At 44.2% G+C, this 19,405-nt stretch overlaps 1 protein-coding gene across 1 annotated transcript in view; it reads left to right on the top strand.

The window, feature by feature from the left end:
* The window catches only part of KDSR (3-ketodihydrosphingosine reductase), a 38,961-nt gene that overhangs the window by 15,012 nt on the left and 4,544 nt on the right, over window positions 1-19,405 (top strand). The window contains exons 6-9 of the mRNA XM_022584323.3: window positions 4,520-4,711; window positions 10,478-10,561; window positions 13,491-13,574; window positions 16,058-16,159. Coding sequence (XP_022440031.1) covers window positions 4,520-4,711; window positions 10,478-10,561; window positions 13,491-13,574; window positions 16,058-16,159 — 462 coding nt within the window. The remainder of the gene's footprint in view (window positions 1-4,519; window positions 4,712-10,477; window positions 10,562-13,490; window positions 13,575-16,057; window positions 16,160-19,405) is intronic.

Genomic DNA, 19,405 nt, shown 5'->3' with positions numbered 1-19,405 from the left:
GTCTCTGGCCATCGCCCCTCTACCCCTGGCTGCCCTGAGAGGAGGCAGGAGGCCACTGTGCTGCAGAGGGCGTCCCCTTTGCAGGCTGTCACGCGCCTCTCTGCTCTCTCCCACCTCGGTCTGGTCACTTGCCTTGTTCTGGTCAAGTCCAGGTGTGGGCTTATCACCGACACGCCCTGTTAGAACAACACTACCACGTTTGATGCATTTTCTGAAGATAAGAGTTCCTTTTTCTTTAAGATGAATTCTATCTCAATTATGTTCTTTGGTTTGTTTGGAATTTTTTTCATTTTAATTTTGCTGAAGTTCACATGCATGTAAATCGCAGGTACACAATAGTTGGTGCTGTCACGACTCATCGCCGGGGGGACTTAAATTAAGCATGTCCTTTGTGGCTCCGCAGGGAGAGGACTCGTGGAAATGTGCTCCTGGTTTCCTCTGGACTTTGGCCGGTGTGCCTTTTGCCCCGGCTGGTCTCGCTTTGTGTCCTTTCACCGTGATAAGCCTCGGTCGTGAGCACAGCTGTGTGCAGAGTCCCGTGAGACCTTCCAGCAAATCGCCCACACTGGAGGTGGTCTTGGGGAACACCAACACACTTCTCTTAATTTTCCTTTTCAGTGGTTTTCTCTGTGGGTTCTTGGAGCTGTATCTTGTTTTATCTACCTGTAGCTATCAATGAGAGTAGTTTTTGATGGGGGTTACACTGCTGCTGTAGATCCATTTGGGGAGAACAGACATGTTAATAATGTTGAGTCTTCTAACCCTTATGACATAATATATATCTCCATTTATTTAGCTTAAGTTTTCTTTAATCTCTCTCAGCAGTGTTTTGTAATTTTCAGCGTATGGGTCTTGCACGTTGTTTTTCAGTATTTCATGTCTTTTGATGTTAGTGTAAATGGTTTTTTTCATTTCAGTTTCTGAGTGTTCATTGCTAATATAGAAAAATACAATTGATTTTTGTGTACTGATCGTGCAGTGTTGCTGAGCTCAACTATTAATTCTAGCGCTCACTGGACTTTCTACATGGAAGGTCATGTCATCTGCAAGTGTTACTTCTTCCATTCCCATCTGCATACCCTTATTCCATGGGCTGGAACTTCCAGTACAGTGTTGAATAGAAGCTGGTGAAAGCAGACATTCTTGTCGTGTTCCTGACCTTAGGGAGAAAGCACTCAGTCTTTTACTATTAAGTATGATGTTAGCTGTAGTTTGTTTTTGTTCTCTTTTTTAATTCTTTTTTTTTTTTTTTTTTTTGGCTGCACTGCACAGCTTACAGGATCTCAGTTCTCTGACCAGGGGTTGAACCCAGGGCCACAGCAGTGAAAGCCCAGAATCCTAACCACTAGGCCACCAGGGAACTCCCTGTTTTTTGTTTTTGGTAGATGCCCTTTATCAAGTTTAGTAGTTTATCCTAGTTTGCAGAGAGTTTTTATAAGGAATGAATGTTGAATTTTGTCAGATGCTTTTTCTGCATCTATTGGGATGATCATAGAGTTCTTTTTTAGTTTGTTAATACAGTGAATTACATTGACTAGTTTCCAAATGTTTCCAACCTTGCATTCCTGGGATAAACGCTGCTTGGTTGTGATTATTATTATCCTTTCTTTGTTCTTGAGGGATATTAGCTGTACTGTTTAGTAATGTTATTTTGTGATTTTTGTATAAGGGTCAGGGTGGCCTCATAGCATGAGGAGGGGAATATTCCCTCCTTTTCAATTCTCTGGAAGAATTTGTGTAGAATTGATTTATTCTTTTTTAAAGGTTTGGTAGAATTCACCAGTGAAGCCTGAGGTTTCCTTTGTGGGAAGGTTTCTAACTTTATCTTTAACAGATGAAGGGCTACATCTATATCTTTTTATCTGTTTCTTTTGGAGTGACCTTTGGTAGCTTGTCTCTTTTAAGGAATTTGTCCATTTCATCTACGTCATTGAATGGGCAAAAGTTATTCATCATATTCCCTTATTATTATTTTAACATCCATAGAGTTTGTAGTGATGTCACCTCTCTCATTTTTGATATTGATAATTTGTGTTCCTTCTCTTTCCTACCAGTATGACTACAGATTTATCAATTTTGTTGATCTTCTCAACAACCAGCTTTTGGCTTTATTGATTTTTCTATTTTTTTTTCTATTCCATTTATTTCCTTTTATTTTTATTACTTTTTTTCCTGCTTACTTTTGTTTTAAGTTGCTCTTCTTTTTATAGTTTCTTTAGGCAGAAGCTGAGGTCATCCATTTAAGGCTTTTTCCCTTTTCTAACACAGGTATTTAGCGCTGTGGATTTCCACCTAAGTTCTGCGCTAGCAGCATCCTACAGATTTTGATAAGTTGTATTTTCATTTTCATTCAGTTAAAAATATTGTATAATTTCCCTTTCCATTTTCACTTTGACCCTTGGATTATTTAGAAGTGTTACTTCGTTTTTAAATATTTGGGGGATTTTCCAGAAATCTTTCTCTTTTTGATTTCCAGTTGAATTCCATTGTGGTCAGCAAACATACTTTGTATGAGTTGAATCCTTTTGAATTTATTGAGACTTGCTTTATAGCCCAGAATATAGTTTATCTTATAGCCATTCCCTGTGCACTTGAAAAGAATATATAGGGTCAGCCCCGCATATCCGAGGATACAGACAGCTGACTGTACCGTGCCATTTATATGAGGGACTTGAGCATTTGCAGATTTTGGTATCGGGGGGAGGGGGGGTCCTGAAACCAATCGTCCATGGATACCGAGGGTTGGTGGTATTGTGCTGTTTTGGGTGGAGTGTTCGATCAGTGTCGATTAGGTCCAGTTGGCCGATAACATTGTTCAGGGCTCCTGTCTCCTTACTGATTTGTGTCTGCTTGTTTGTCAGTTATTGAAAGTGGGGTACTGAAATCTCTGATTATGACGGTGGGTGGGTTTGTCTATGTGACTTTTTTAAACAGACTCAGTCCACATTCCTGTCCTCCAGCCCCACGCCTGCCCTCCTGCCCCCAGCGGTGCCTGGTGTGCTGCATGAGCCTTTTGGGGCTTCTGTGGTTTAATCTTGCTTTTTTAGTTTATCGTCTCCTCACCTCGCATTCAGCTTTCTGCCAGGTTAGTTCTCACTCGTCATTCTTTTCAACGTCCGAAATGTCATTGCTGCGATTTTCTTTGCTCATGTGGATTCTTGCCTTGAAAAAAATCTCTGTTGAGATTTTAGTGGGGTCTCTGAAGGGAGCTAAGGTTTACACATGGGTTCAGTATGCTTTCTTTTTTTGTCAAACCAATATAATGATATTAAAAAACATTTGGGGGGGAAAAATGGGAATCCCAGAATCCTAACATAGTCACTTACAATTTTCTACATTTCTTTGGTTTTGTACCTGTGCACATGTACTTTTATTTAATATTCAAAATAGTTGCAGTCACGGTATAAATACCGTCTGCCCTCTGCTTTTCTTTTTTTTTTTTTTTTGCGGTACGCGGGCCTCTCACTGTTGTGGCCTCTCCCTGGCTCACGGGCCCAGCTGCTCCGCGGCATGTGGGATCTTCCCGGACCGGGGCACGAACCTGTGTCCCCTGCATCGGCAGGCGGGCTCTCAACCACTGCGCCACCAGGGAAGCCCTGCCCTCTGCTTTTTTTAAACTAAGTATTTCCCCCTGGCCTGCTGGTGTTTCTGGTCATTGTTTCTAAAAGTTACTTAATGCTGTTGAGTTAACATTTCATGATGGACTTAAAGTTTGCCAGTGAAGTGTTTGGTTTCACATGGTGATAGATCTAGTATTTTTACAAGACTTTTAATATAGAAACATTGTAATGCAGTATCCTGAGACTTTCAGGTTGAAAATGTAAGGTTTTTAAGAGTTCCCAGGATGAGGGGAAAGTAGATCTTGGTGCCTCTGTGAGTTCTTACCCATCATAATATAAGAGCCGACATTTATTGAGTAATTGCTGCAGGTCAGGGGCTGTGCCAGGCGCTTGCCTTGTGTTTCCTCTTTCAATCCTTGCTGCAGGCCTGTGAGATCACACCCATATTAACCCTGTTGTCACTGAGGAAATAGAGTGTCTGACTTTTCTGTTCATCATCAAATAGGCAGTAAATGGTAGAGCCCAGGCTTTACACCACAGTCGCTGCTGTCAACCCTGGTCCCCGTCTCTTTGTGGTCTTCCTGTCACTTAGAACTAATAGAGCTGGAAATACTTGAAGCTCTTTCCTCAAAACTGTTTCTCGAAAAGTGTTACCTGTAACATGTAGTGTACTTTTTTATAAGGAGAAGACTAATTTTGACCAGTCTTCAGCAAAGATGTAAGTGCTCTCGTTGTGAGAATGTAAGGCTAGATTGAAATGGGCTCCCAGTGGTAGGTCCTGTGTGTCACGGTCACCTACAGGATCATTAGGCCTTCATTCGTTCAGCAGATCGGCTGAGCTCCCAGTCACTTGGGCTCCACTGACGAGCTCAGACTTGGTGAGAAGGCAGGATGCCTGTGGGATGCAGCCTTGGGGCGTTGACCTTGCTTAGTTCTCGTGGCCTCTTTGTTCCCTGCAGAGATTAATGAGCGTCAACTACCTGGGCAGCGTGTACCCCAGCCGAGCGGTGATCACCACCATGAAGGAACGCCGCGTGGGCAGGATTGTCTTCGTGTCCTCCCAGGCGGGGCAGTTGGGCTTATTTGGTTTCACAGCCTACTCTTCGTCCAAGTTTGCCATTAGGGGATTGGCGGAAGCTTTGCAGATGGAGGTAAGAGCTGTCTTCAGTCAGCCCAGCAATATATGTTCCCCTTTAGTCTGTAACTTCCTTACACGTGTCATTGTATTAAATTAGAGATTTGTAGATTTGGCATTAGTGAAGGAGAATTGATGCAACCCCTGAACTTTGCAGTTAACGTGCTTTTCATTGCATAAAAATTTAATACACAGTTAGCACTACTAACATCTTCGTAGCATTACAGGCATACCTCAGAGATTTTGTGGGTTCGGTTCTGGATGCAATAAAGTGAATATCGCAATAAAGTGAGTCACATGAATTGTTTGGTTTCCCAGTGCATATAAAAGCCACGTTTACACAGTACTGTGGTCCATTAAGAGTGCATAGCATTATGTCTAAAGAAACAATGTACATTCATTCCTTAATTAAAAAATACTTTATTGCTAAAAAACGTTAACCATCATCTGAGCCTTCAGTGGGTCTTGGTAATAACATCGAAGATCACTGATCTCAGATCACCATAACAAATGTAATAATAATGAAAAAGTTTGCAATATTGGGAGAATTACCAAAATGTGTCTTAGAAACACGAAATGAGCAAATGCTGTTGGAAAGATGTTGCCAATAGACTTGCTCAGTGCAGGGTTGTCACAAACCTTCAACTTGTAAAAAATGCAATAGCCGTAAAGCGCAGTAAAGCAAAGCATAATGAAGTGAGGTGTGCCTTTACTGGCCTGATGCTGTGTGCGTGTTTGTACGATATTTTATTCTTTAACTTTTTGTTGTTGCTGTTCTTTAACATTTTTAAAGATACCCCTTTAACAAAAAAGGTCTGTCCTTTATGACTGACTAATAAAACTAACGTGTTTGAAGAAAGAGCTACTGTGTAGCTCTCAGTTTTTAGACAGATTCATTTAGCTTGATCTCAGTTTCCTTGTTTGTAAAAATGAGAAACTAAAAATTGCATTTGGCTTTCCTGATACTTATATTTTAATATCCTAAAGAAATATTGAATGTGAGTGCGTTTTATCTTCACAGTGAATAGAACATCTTGTGGAAGGAGGATGTGGTTAGGATTAGCATAAAATAAGCACTTGTCAGATGTGTATAACCTTCCTCCTCAGCTGCGTGAAGTAGACTTCTGCGTTGTTGTCACATGGGGATGCTTGGAGAGCATCGCACGTATCTTTCCAAAATCACGTACTTTAAGGTAAAATTCTTTCTATTTCTATATACAGTTGACCTTGAACATCACATGTTTGAACTGCGCAGGCCCACTTATTTGTGGATTTCTTTCAATAAAGACTATAGTACCTCATGATCTGAGGTTGGTTGAATCCGTGGATGCAGCTCTGTGGGTACGGAGGGCCTCCTGGAAAGTTATACGTGGAATTCGGTTGTGCAGGGAGTCGGCGCCCCTGACCTCCACGTTGTTCAAGGGTCAGCTGTATACTGAAATATAACACTACATCATGATGTTAAGAAGCCCACAGGAAACTTCACTGTGGCCAATCCTCTTATAGTAAGAGTGTGATTTGAGAATCCCATTTAATGATTAAGATCAAGGGTGGATAAATTTTTTTCCTGTAAAGGGCCAGAGAATAAATATTTTAGCCTTTGAGGGCTAGATGGTGCCTAATGCAGCTACTCACATCTCTTGGGATAGCAGGAAAGCAGCCTTGTGCAAGATTTAAATGAACGGGTGTGGCTATGTGCCAGTAAAAACACAGGGAAAGGGCCATAGCTTGCTGACCCCTGATTCAGAGAGCCCCCAGAAGAGCCCTTGATGGTACATGGTAGAGGAACCAGCCACAGATTTCATTGTCATCAATGTCCTTGATCCTCTTAATCAATGACGGGTCATTGTCATATATGCTTAGCCTATGGGGCACGTATGCCTGTGAAATTTCCAACAAGAAACCGGTATTTCTTTTGTAGTTTTTACTTTGAAAAGTCCCTTTATGAATAACCGTCTTATTTTTATAACACTTTTGTGAAATATACGAGGCAGATGTTGTTATGCCACCTTCTAGATAATAAAACTGAGTCTTCAGTAAAGCCATTGGGTTGCTCAGAGCCACGTCATTACCCTGTGACAGAAATAGTAACAAAGTCCATGCCTTCTCGTCCTGCCTTTTGGCTCCCTGTCTGCCTCTGTAACGTGTCTATAATTCAGGTCAGGGGTTGCCTCACCCCTTCACATCGGTCTCAGAAACCCAGTAGGAGAAGGAATAGTTTGGAATTGAAAGGTCTGTGCACGAGGGCTTTTTGTCCCCGAGTCTTGTCTTGCAGAACGACTTCAGGGTTCACTCATTTAGGGCAAAGTGTATGATCCGGGCAGCCTGGTTTCCTTTCGGGTAGAAAGAAGATGTTAATAAAGCAGAGGGAAAAGACAGGAGCTGCTAGTCCAGACGAGTCCCTGAAGCCTCCTGATGACACGCGTGATTCACAGGCTGCAAGTGGCCGGTCTGGACTTGCTGGTCAGCTTGACTTCGCTCCGTACTTGGACTCCATTAAAAATGCCCTCACATAGGGCTTCCATGGTGGCGCAGTGGTTAAGAATCTGCCTACCAAGGCAGGGGGCACAGGTTCGAGCCCTGGTCTGGGAAGATCCCACATGCCGCGGAGCAACCAAGCCCGTGTGCCACAGCTACTCAGCCCACGTGCCTAGAGCCCGTGCTCTGCAACAAGAGAAGCCACCGCAATGAGAAGCCCGTGCACCGCAACTAAAGAAAGCCTGCACGCAGCAACGAAAACCCAACACAGCCAAAAATAAATAAATAAAAAAAAAAAACAAAAAAAAAAAACTAAACATGTACATGGAAAGTAGGTTTGAGGGGAAGTAAATTCAGTAATCAAAATCTAGTTTGTTCATAGCAGAACTTGCATCCAAACAATTGTTTCCTTACAAACATATCCAAACTTATCCTGTTTTTGAAACCTGGATCATTTGGTCTGTTTGGCCAAGGTGATTTTTGTGTTTTTGTGAATGAAACCTTCTAGACTTAGTCAGACTCTAAGTGCTGTTTATCATTCTTTTTTGGTTTAATGAACTCTTAAATCTTCCTCTCCACCCCAGCCCTTGACCCCCAGACTAAAGTTGGACCTAGAAATGTTTTACATACAATGACTAAATTTGAAAGAATGCTTTGTTGGCTTTTTTTTTGGTCGTCCTTTTTTGACTCAGTCTTTTAGGTACAAATACATCATTTAAAGATTTTAGAAGTTGATCTTTTTGGAAAGCAGACTTCTGAGGTGGGGTGTAGCCAAAGATGTGGTAGCAGAGACCAAGTAAAAGAAAACTAGGTGTCCCCCTTTCTATTTCCCTTGGCCTCATGCCCCGCCCCCCAACCCTGTCTTTTCCCGCCATGGCCCACAAGTAAGCCGAAGCTTAAGTTCTGGAGCTTCATGTCAACAGCTGTAATCCTTCCTCCAGCCCCCATGCCTTGGCTTTGATGGAATGAGGAACAGCACACCTTAGGTGAGATAATTTTGGTAATAAGCCAGTTCGTGAGCACGTAGGGCATCTTTCTGATTGAGAATGAGGCCAGGTAGAAGGGTGGGAATGGTAGCAGGATGGGACTAGGGCAGAGCAGTGGGGGAGACAGAATGGTCAGTGAGCAGAACAAGGAAACGCAGACAGGGGCTATGTAAATGGGAATCAGTGAAGTCCTGGCTATAAATTCTTAGCAGAAGTGGGCTTGAGGAGTCAGCACTTGTCTTAGCAAGAACCAGTGAAGCCAAATTAACCTCATTTCCTTTTCTGCCGGAGTTATGGGATCAGTTGATTAAAGGAAGGTTGTAGATATAGTTTATATAGATTTTAACAAATTATTGAACCAAGGGTTTCAGGGGACTGTAAGCTCCACAAGGGCACAGTAATAATGCAGTAAGTATTTGTTGGATAAATAAATACAGCGGTTAGGTTACTAGCCACTGGAGGTATCCAGCCATAGGTTGAGAGGGTCATTTGGCTCCATGATTGTAGGGAGGATACCAGTACCCAGAAAGGGATTGGACTGGTTTCTCCCAACCCTGACAATCTGTGCCCACCCCGGGAAAAAGCTCTTCTGGAAAGCTGTTTTAACCATTTGGAAGCTCAGCCATAACCTTGCCTTTGAGAAACACTGCTTTGACATCCTGTCTTATGTTAGCTTAGTACCACTGCCGGGGAGGGAGCAGTGCAGAAGCGACCGCGTCTGAGCAGTCAGCTTCAGGCTTTGGGTGGGCTGTCTAATTACTGCTTATTGGCTTTTCTTTCTTTGGTGGTGTTTCTCTCTGGTCTGTGCACAGCAAAGGGCAGGGCCGTGGGAGACAGTTTTTAAAGTCAGTATCTCAAAAACAAATGGAAGAAGAATTGCTTGCTCATCAACCTCACTGCCGGGCCGAATCCAGAGCTATTGACGAGCACGGCTGGGCCTTGAAGCCGCATGCCCCGGCGATGCTGAGTGAATGCACTCTCACGCCCTAGGTGCCTGGAACCGAACCAGCAGGGACACCGTCCTCTGCTCTTGCACTTCCTGGGCTGGCTGGCCAGGCTCTCCTGCCCGCGTGCTTCTCCTACCCCTGCGGCTCCTCCGCGGCCCTGAGGACCGTGCTTCACAGAAGGAAGTAGGGAGAAAAAAAGCCACATGTGACACAGGACCCTGGGATGCTCTCAGAGGCTGTTGCACGAGGAAGCAATATAGTATTGTCACTTGCAGCTTCCTTAAGACGCACAGTGGTCTTCCTCACGACCAGCTGCCTGTCCGCTGCCAACTTCCTTAGGCGTTTCCGTGTGGCTAAACAGTGAGCCAGAAGCAAACAAAAGTCATGGCAGAGATTCTGATGGTTTAATCCATCCTGCTTAGCGTCACTAAGCCTCAGGGCAAGATACGAGCGTGGAGCACGGGGTCAGTGGGAAAGGTGTGTCCTGTCCGACCAGCAGGAGAATCTTCTAGAATTGTCGGGGGTGTGTTTATGAGTGAGGACACCCAGCAGTGAGGTAAACAAGCCTAGGATTCTGTTCCAGAGAGAGCCAGGGAGCTGGGAAGAGAAGCTGGGAAGGAGTTTGCACGTATAGATGTGGGATGAGATGGTTCACAGGTGAGGTTGTCCTGGTCTGACCTGGGGGGTCCACGCGGGGGAGCGTCCTGCCTGCTGGCCCTGTGGTGGAGGAAGTGACCCCTGAGCCCCTCATTGGCAGGGGAGTTCCTGAACCAGCACACTTCTCAGGGGATGGATATAATTCTAGACCCGGGTCTGGGGTGGCGCAAGAAGGGCATTGGGGAAGGGATTTGAATGATCTCAATATATTTTGTAAATGAAATCAACATAACGAGGGTTTGAGAAGCAGCCGTAAAGGAAAACAAACTTGTTTTCCTTCCTGATGGCCGAGGAGTAGACCTGTCCCGTGGCCTTGGCCACCGAGCCCAAGTGTGCGGTGGCAGGGAGGACGAGTGCATTCCCCCTTAGCATCACCTGCTCTCCTCATGGGTGGCTCCCAGGCCCCTGGCCAGTGGGAGCGGAAGGAACTTAGAAGGAGGCGAGTCTCCCTAGCTCAGGGCCAGCTGCTTTCTGGAATCGAGGTTGGGGTGAGCTTTCTGCCTTTACTTCTAAATGATCTTCAGGGCCAGGAGTTTCCTGATTCACCTGGTGGTAGTTCTTCTCTTACAGAATCACCCTGTTGGTCTCACCACCTTTTGAGAAAATCAGGGCCGTATTTAGAATGTCTGCCTGGCAGCCAGCGCAGGTTGATAAGGGAGGATGCGAAATTGTATCTTGTTTACTGAAGGGGTCGATGTTGTCTCTGAAATGCAGGTGAAGCCGTATAATGTTTATGTCACAGTTGCCTACCCACCAGACACAGACACCCCCGGGTTTGCAGAAGAAAACAAAACCAAGGTAAGTATGCCTCTCTGTGCCCTGTTTCGAGTTTTGAACGTAGGAAACCCGTTTTCCCATTTTCTGTCTTTCCACCCTTCGGCCTGGGGGCATTTTCATCAGTCAGAAAATTGAGTTCCTTTCAATTTATGTGCTTGCAAGAGGTCTCCGAACTTTCTGGAACTTTCATTTAGAGTCTTGGAGGATGTAGCCCTATTTCCAAAGGCCATTTTTGCTAAGAATCTTCAAGCTTTAATTAATAAGGTGTTTGCTTTCTGATTGAGAGTACAACTTGTATTTTAACTAACAAGATAATACTCTTTAAAAATAATATTTTCCCCCCTGGCCTTAAATACATTTAAACACCTGAAATGGTTGCTGATCCGTTGTCTCCACACGGGGGTCTAATGGGCGCCTAAGACTTAACATTTACAAAACGAAACTTGCGATTCCCTCTCCTTCCCCCCTTATTATTTTCCATCTCATTACCCGGCGCCCACCATTCCCCCAGCTGCTCAGGCTGGAAACCGCGAGGCCAGCCTTGATTCCTCCTCTCACACCACACATCCAGCTGACATGCACATCCTCTGGGCTCTGTTCTCAGAATTTATCCCAAATCAGACCTTTTTTTTTTTTTTTTTTGAACTGCACATATTACTACCATCCCAGCAGTGAGAACCGCTGATGTTTTTGCCTGAACTTCTCTCATGGTCTTCAGCCTGGTCTGCCTGCTCCTTTTCTTACCCCGCTGGGATCTGTTCTTCATAAAGTAGCTAGTGATCCTTTTAAAGCCCAAGTCAGGTCTTGTCACTCCCCTGGTCAAACCCCTCTTGTGTAAAAAAAAAGCCAAAAAACAAAACTGAAAAAAAAAACAAACCCAAAAGATCAAAACCTCCTGTACAGCACAGTCCTGTAGAATGTTCTAGAATGGTGGAAATGGTCCTGCACGCTCCTGTATGGAAGTCACATTGTGGCTGTTGAACACTTGCAGTGCAGCTAGTGGGACCAAGACACTGGATTTCTAATTTTATTTCATTTTAAGTAATTTAAAGTTAGAATTAAATAGCACATGTTGGTGTTGGCTGTATATCAAAGAGTGCAGCTCCCCTAGCTCCCAGCGTGCCTGGAATAGAATCCAGAGGCTGCGAGCCTTTTGGGTCCCACACTGTCTGGACCTTGGCCACCTGTCCACAGCATTTTCTCCTCTCCTTGGCCTTAGCCACACCGGAGCCCTGTCTGTTCCTTGAGCTTGCCTGGCCTGTTCGCACCTGCAGGCTTTGCTCTTGCCATCATCTCTCTGGATATTCAAATGGATCTTCCTCCTGTGTTTCTTTCCATCTCTGTACAGCCTTCATCTTGGAGAGGACTTCCCTGACCCTCTGTTATCTCAAGTATCCCTCCCGTGAGATGTGAATGCTCTTCCCTGGCCTTATTTTTCTCTATAGTGTTCATCACCTCTGGACACTAACATTAATACAGTGACTGTCAGTCATCCTGAGCTGAATGCCGTCTCTGCACTTTGTTCAGATGAACCTGCCTTGACACGTGGTAGGCACTCTCTGAGCAAACAAAGTGGGGGAGAAAGGAATCAATCAGAACTTATCCCCTTGAACTTGGTATTGATGTGTTTTCCTCTCTTTTATAGTGATGCTTAGTAAGTGTGAATCTGCACAGCATAAAAATTGGCACTTATGCTCCATGGGCTGTATATTTGCAACAAGATGTTTATGATTTAGAAGCTTTTTCTCCTATTCATTTCTCTTTGGTGCTGCCTCTTAAAAATTACTACTATTTCAAAGAAGTAAATTTAAGCCAAATGAGTAAGGGGAATCTGCTAAGCAGATTTGCAACATTTGGTAAGTGGTCTTTTAGGCAGAAGCCAAAGCTGACAAAGGACGGTGATTTCCCTGTGAAGATTTGATTTTGTTGTTAAATTGGGGGTTTTTGTTTTTCCTCCACTAAAATGTCAGGCTGACTTCTTTGGGTAAATAAAATTCTACCTTGATCTGCGGGTCCCGTAGGGGGCGCCATAGTGCCTTTAAATCTCCTGAGTATCTGGCCATACACGGTTATGTTAGCCTGGGGGTCTGGAAGAATCAATGGTGGCACCTTCAAAAGGGCTTTTCTGTGACAAAGTGAGAGAGTGGCATGGACATATATACACTACCAAACGTAAAATAGATAGCTAGTGGGAAGCAGCCGCATAGCACAGGGAGATCAGCTTGGTGCTTTCTGACCACTTAGAGGGATGGGATAGGGAGGGTGGGAGGGAGGGAGACGCAAGAGAGAAGAGATATGGGCATATATGTATATGTATAGCTGACTCACTTTGTTATAAAGCAGAAACTAACACACCATTGTAAAGCAATTATACTCCAATAAAGATGTTAAAAAAAAGGGCTTTTCTGTTAATTTAGGTTCATCAAGAAACACTTGACTTTTATGAGCACTGTGCTATTCTATTTTAAGAAAATATGTTCTGTTTTTTATTTTATTTTTTCAAGCCTACATGGTAAATAAAATTTATTGTTTCATGCCATTTAAGGCTTAAGTTTTGAAACTTCTAACTGAAACTCCCTTCTAAAGAATTTTTGAGCACATGTGTTGCATGTCGCTCCAAAGAAGATTTTTTAAAAATGAAAATAAAGACAGGGCAAGGTATTTTTTTTAATTTTTTAAACTTAAGCTCTGATGGTCCTCATTGGAACTGAGACACATCCCACAGAGAGTAGCTGGGGTCTCCTTGTCTTGCTTCAGCTACTGGGCTGAATTTTATACAGTAACCAGTAATCAGTAAACTGATTTGAAATCTAGATAGAGATAATTCTAAAAACAGGAATCAGTTCAAAGGCAGAAAACTGGAATTATGTATAAATTTGGGGAGGAGGGCTGTAAAATTATTTTTTAACTCGGTGGGCAGTAATGGTATGTCTCATTTTTTCACCTTCAGCCTTTGGAGACTCGTCTTATTTCAGAGACCACATCTGTTTGCAAACCAGAACAAGTGGCCAAACAAATTGTTAAAGATGCCATAGTAAGTAAAAACCTTGTTTCCTTTTATTAATAGTTAGCAGTACTGTATTTCCAAAAAGATATTTTTCTCAGGGCTTATTTCAAAATATAAATTATTGGGGTTTTGTGGTGAGTTAAATTCATCATATCTAATATTAGACTGTACTTTTCTTCCCTTGTTGATTCCATGTTGATTAGTAGGTTCTGGAAACTAGTAATATATCTTAATCTTAGGAACAGATTGATCAGTCTGAGAACTTCGGTTCTTTGAAAGGAAAATGAGACTTAACCTGTGATGTGTAAACGGTATGTACTATATACTGTATGCGGCATGTTGTCCTCTTCGTTCCTGCAGTATTTTCAGTTTTAGATTATTTTAGGTGTCTTACTGCCAGATGTGTTGATGAAGGATGTTTCTTTCACCTTCCTGCTTCCCAGTATCCTTTTCCCAAATGTTTACTAATAAGAAAGTGCCACAAGCCCACTGGGCCATCATCCTGTCAACTCAGCTAATGCACTTCCAGGCTACCGAGTTTATTCTGAGTCAGAAATGGTATTTTTAGAAACCAGGTGCTATTCTGTAGGACAGCGTATGTGCCGCAAGCTTTTTGGCAACATTCCCGTTAACCCACATGCAGAAAAGTATACATGTACAGGGGATGTCTGTAAACCTTAGGACCCGTTGAATTTAGGAAATTTGGGGACGATTGGAATGAGAAGCGTCAGGAGGCTGGGCCTTGGCCTGGAAGGAACGTCCGTGCCGTTGCATGTTCAGGCTGAGCCGAGCAGAATACAGGAAGCATCGAAGGCTATTAAAATATCTGCAGAAGTGGGGAGAACTTTGCCCTGATTGTGTTCAAAGGCATAGAAAGAGGGCACCAGCGGATTGGGCGGACTTTGTTTTTCCTGCTTATCTCAAGTCAAAGCAAACACACTCCATGTTTTTAATGATCCGAAGCAGCTCTTTGTATTTTGGCAGGATTCATTTAATCTGGCGGTTCTCACGCTTTTTCATCTCTTGACTCTAAAGTTGTCGACAACCCCAGAGAACTTTTGTTTCCATGGGTTATATATTTGCCGTATCACAAATTGAAACTGCGTCATTTAAAAAATATGTATTCATTTAAAATAACAATGGTAAATCCATTATATTTTAATGAGCATTTTTTATAACAAAAATTATTTTTCAAAACAAAATTTAGTGAGAAGGGTGGTGTTGTTTTACATTTCACTGGTCCTTTAATGTCTGTGTTAATAGAGGACAGCTGGATCCTCATAGCTTCTGCATTCGGTCTGCTGTAACATGTTATTTTGAATGAAGGATATAAAGTAGATCTGGCCTTACGGAGACATATAGTTGGAAGGGGAAGGAATGTGTTACAGGCTTCTCAGATAATTGTGCACATTCTTATTTATTTTTTGGGAGGGACATAAAACCTAAACTGGATGAATAGTAGTTTCTTAAAAGTTAGTTGCAATGTGAAATTGAAACTCTATCAATGAACTTCTTGTTCTCTGTTACATGTTACATTGGTCTGCCTTGCACTTTGAATGTTTTGTACCCATTCATGGTTTTGTAACATTATGCATTAGTCATTTGGAAAATATGGATTCCTTGAGTTATCAAAAAAAGACATTCATTACTATCACAGCTGATCTTATTATAAAAGTCTTTCTGTATTGGGAAGCTGACAGTCTCAAAATGGCAGATACATTTTCCCAATTCTTAATTTTTCCTTGAAATCTCAGATTTGAACATTGATCACAAAAGCTGCCAGTTTTCCTTGAAGCGACAGTCCTTTCATTCATTTTCTGCGAAGTATCTTCCGGATACCCGTGTTTGAATAACCACAGATTGTCCGTCCATGGTTCTTGCATGTAAAAATAGTGTTCTGCAGAAAAAGCAGGACCTTTCCTGACTACGGTTGGAGGAGGGCTCTTCTTCAAGGCATCTGTCCCCTTCCATGTGGATTTGTCACAGAATATTAAGACATGTCCTCAAGGGTTGAGATTTAACAAAACGATTAATTTTACTGCTTTATCAAGGGCATTTTTAAGCAAAACTGACATTTAAAAAGTTTTTGGAGATTTAAACACTTTCTGTTTTCTTTGTGTATTTATTTATCACTGCAAGTGTGTGTGGCAGTGGAGAGGCACCACCAGTGTGGTCTGTGCTAATGAGACAGCAGTTTTGCCTGTCAGTGCAAGTGTCACTGGGTGAAAAAGGCATTTAACGTCTTAGTATCATCATGACAATCGTGTTGTCCTCGTGGAAGGGTCTCAGGACACTCAGGGTCCATGGATCCACATTTTGAGAAGTGGCTGTTCAGCCATCCCAGCCCATCTGCTGAGGCCACGTTCGGCTCTGAGCTGCGACATGTGCTTTGTTACCCTCTCCTCCTACCTGAAGTGAACAGACACACGTCATTGTTTCCAATGTGACTGAGTTGATTCCTTCCCATGTTGCTACTATTGCCTCTGTCTTTTCTTTTCCTTCTGTTTTAGCAAGGAAATTTCAACAGTTCCATCGGCTCGGATGGGTACATGCTCTCGTCCCTGACCTGTGGAATGGCTCCGGTAACTTCCATCACTGAAGGGCTCCAGCAGGTGAGCTGAGCTGTGCCTAGGCCTCCGGACAGATGGACACACAGACAGACAACAGGCGCCTCTCAGTGAACCTCAATGAGAAAAGGCTAAAGGAAGACATAGCAACTTTACATGAGGATGTGAAGAATTTTTATTGAAGTATCAGCTTTTTTCTTCCTTTACCTGGGAGAAGTAAAAAGGAAGTAGGTTAAAGCTGTAACTTGAGGAATTTAGTCTGGGAAGAAGACTTTCATGCTGGGTACTGTGGCTATAGAGAGAAAACACTGTCTCTGCTATTGGGGTGTTAATCTGGGTTCTCCTCTGAGAATCACTCATCTTCTGTGTTTGAAAAATGGAAATCTCTGTCACTAGGGGGATGGGGTGGACTTGCCTGAAAGTCCTGGAATATTAGACTGGAACAATTTCCTGTGGGTCAGGCCACAGAAGCTTAGGGAGATAAGTCAGGGATTCAACGCAATCCCTGCCCTCACGGAAATTATAGTTCATCCAGAACACACACAAAAGTTAACTGCTCCTTGATGAGCCGGGTGCCGTGTTTGCTACTGGAGCATCAGAGGTAAGGCAACCTCTCTGACCTCAGGGGGCTTGCAGTCTAGAGGGAGAGACTGAGAAGAATGGTGAGGCTAGTACAGTGCAGCATAATGAGAGTTATAACAGAGGAATTGCTCTAGAAAGACCAAGCCGAGGATGACGGAGGGTAGGAGGAGGGCAGGGAGGGGTGGGAAGGCCACTGAGCAGGGGCTGCCCCCACTAGTGGGCAGTTTATGACAAAGCGCTACGCTAAATGTGTAGTCGATGTGCAGTCAATGTGCAGTCGACCACATCCAGATGGAAAGTCCCCGGGACTTAGGTGTTGATTTTCCTCCCTCTTCTCTTCTCACTGTGATTCTCTCTTAAGAGTAGATGCTAGGGACTTCCCTGGCTGTCTAGTGGTTAAGACTCTGCTCTTCCGCTGCAGGGGGTGCGGGTTCGATCCCCGGTCGGGGAACTAAGATCCCGCGTGCCGTGCGGCCAGGAAAAGAAAAAAAGGACGAGCCACTACATTTCTTTTAGATGTTTTCCCTGGGCTGTGACTTTACGTCTGAAGTTCAACACGTCCACAGGAAGACTTTATAGTATTTTCCCCAGCATCCTGCCCCCTGCCTTCTGTCACCAGTTCTGTATTCCCTGCCCCCGTGATCAGTGTTCACGTTCACTTCCGAGACCAACCAGAAACGGGCGTGTCATCGCCCACCCAGCTTCTCCTGCCCCTCACATCGGGGCAGCTCTTGTCTGCCCGCCCTCTCGTCCTGGGTCGGCCCACTTTCCTGGCCCTGTCACTGCTCCTGCAGCTCAGACCAGGACACTCCGTGCCTGAGGCTCTGTGCGCCAGAGGCTGTGAACCGGGGAGCCACGCGCCTGTGAAACGTTCTGTTTGGTCCATCTGGTATGAGCCTGCGTGTGGAAATAGAATAGTTTCAAAATTAGATTTACGTTCAAAGTCGAGATTTTGGACTTTTCTTGGAGACCCAGCAGCCCAGGGTCTGCATTCTCACCTGGCATCACCGGCTGGCACGGATGCACAGGGCACAGACTCCCAGCCCCTGTGGCGCGGCCCTCTGACCTCCGGCCCTGTCACCCCCTCTTCCTTCTCCTCTTGCCCCTCCTCTTCTTTCTGCCACTTTGTCATTGTCCCTCCATCCCCACTTTCCTTTGACCAACTTCCAACCTTCCTTCAAGGCCTCACCTTAAACGTTGCTTTTTCCAGAAATCTCCATGACTGGGTGAAATGCCTTGGACTCACCCCTATTTTAGCCTCTGATTATGCTGTAGTATAATTGCTTTTTTTTGTGTTTTTTTTTTTTTCATTCCCTTAAGTTAAAAAAAAAATTTTTGACTTCATTTATTTATTTTGCGGTACGCGGGCCTCTCACTGTTGTGGCCTCTCCCGTTGCGGAGCGCAGGCTCAGCGGCAATGGCTCACGGGCCCAGCCACTCCGCGGCATGTGGGATCTTCCCGGACCGGGGCACGAACCCATGTCCCCTGCATCGGCAGGCAGACTCCCAACCACTGCGCCACCAGGGAAGCCCTGACTTTATTTTTTAGAGCAGTTTTAGGGTTATAGAAAATGTGAGCGGGAATTAGTGAGTTGCTGCAGACCCTCTCTTCCCCTCCCCCCTCCCTATTATTAACATCTTGCCTTAGTGTGGCCGCACTGTTACAATTGATGAGCCAGTATTGATACATTATTACCAACTGAAGTCCATAGTTTGCACTAGGGTTTATTCATGGCGTTATCCATCCATCCTGTGGGTTTTGACAAATGTAGAATGACATGTATCCACCATTGCAGTGTCATACAGACTATTCACTGCCCTGACGTTCCCCTATGTCCACCTGTTCATCCCCCACCCCCCTTCTGAACCCCTGGCAACCCTTGATCTTTTTACTGTCTCCAGAGTTTTCCTTTTCCAGCTTCCCTTTGGTTTTTACATTTTTCAAAATTATCCTTGCGCACACTTCAGAGAATCAAATTGTTTTTAAGACTCATTATGAGACACAGCAAACCCTCACCCCATACCCCGCGTTTCACCTTTCTCAGGAGCAGTCAGGCTGTCCTCTTAGCTGGACCTTCTGACCTTCACCTCCTTATCTCTAGGCAGATACTTACGTGGCCGCTTCCACTTGATTTCTCAGTTCAGGATCAGGTACTAGCTCTGCTCTGAAGGATGAGGATGGAGCTCTCCTTTTTCCACCCTGTCCCACCTGCTCACACCGGCCTCTCCTCCATCCCCACCCTCGCTTTTTAGTGATATTGTGATTTTGGTTAGATCTGTATTGAGATAACCATCCTTAGGGCTATTTAAATGCTCTTCACAGCTGAGCTATGTAATGCACATAACTAATTTTCCTTTCTTATACAACCTTTTGTTTTCCCTGAAACTATTGTTGGCCTTTTTAATGTATTATTTCTGTGTATTATTCCTAATGACTGTCTTCATCTCCTCTCAGAAATATCAGATACTCTGTCAGCTTCACCACTGGAAGGAATGCCTCCTGGTGCCTTCTGACCTGCCTGTCAGGAGTGGCTTCCCCCAGTCAGGTGCTTAGCTGACCCCGGCCTCCCCTTCACGGTCATCCTGGGGGACCCGTCTGCCTCTCTTGGGTATTGGGTCCCCTGCCTTCTGCGTCACAGGACATTGCCTTTCTTTGTTGACACCGCTCTCTTTGGCTGTTTACCTCTTCTGGTAGCTTCCTACAAAAAG

This window comes from Delphinapterus leucas, chromosome 14, assembly GCF_059928025.1.
Source record: "Delphinapterus leucas isolate spDelLeu-1000000601 "Yukka" chromosome 14, BTC_Dleu_Yukka2, whole genome shotgun sequence".
Classification (NCBI taxonomy): domain Eukaryota; kingdom Metazoa; phylum Chordata; class Mammalia; order Artiodactyla; family Monodontidae; genus Delphinapterus; species Delphinapterus leucas.
This window is presented reverse-complemented; position numbering and strand designations above follow the sequence as displayed.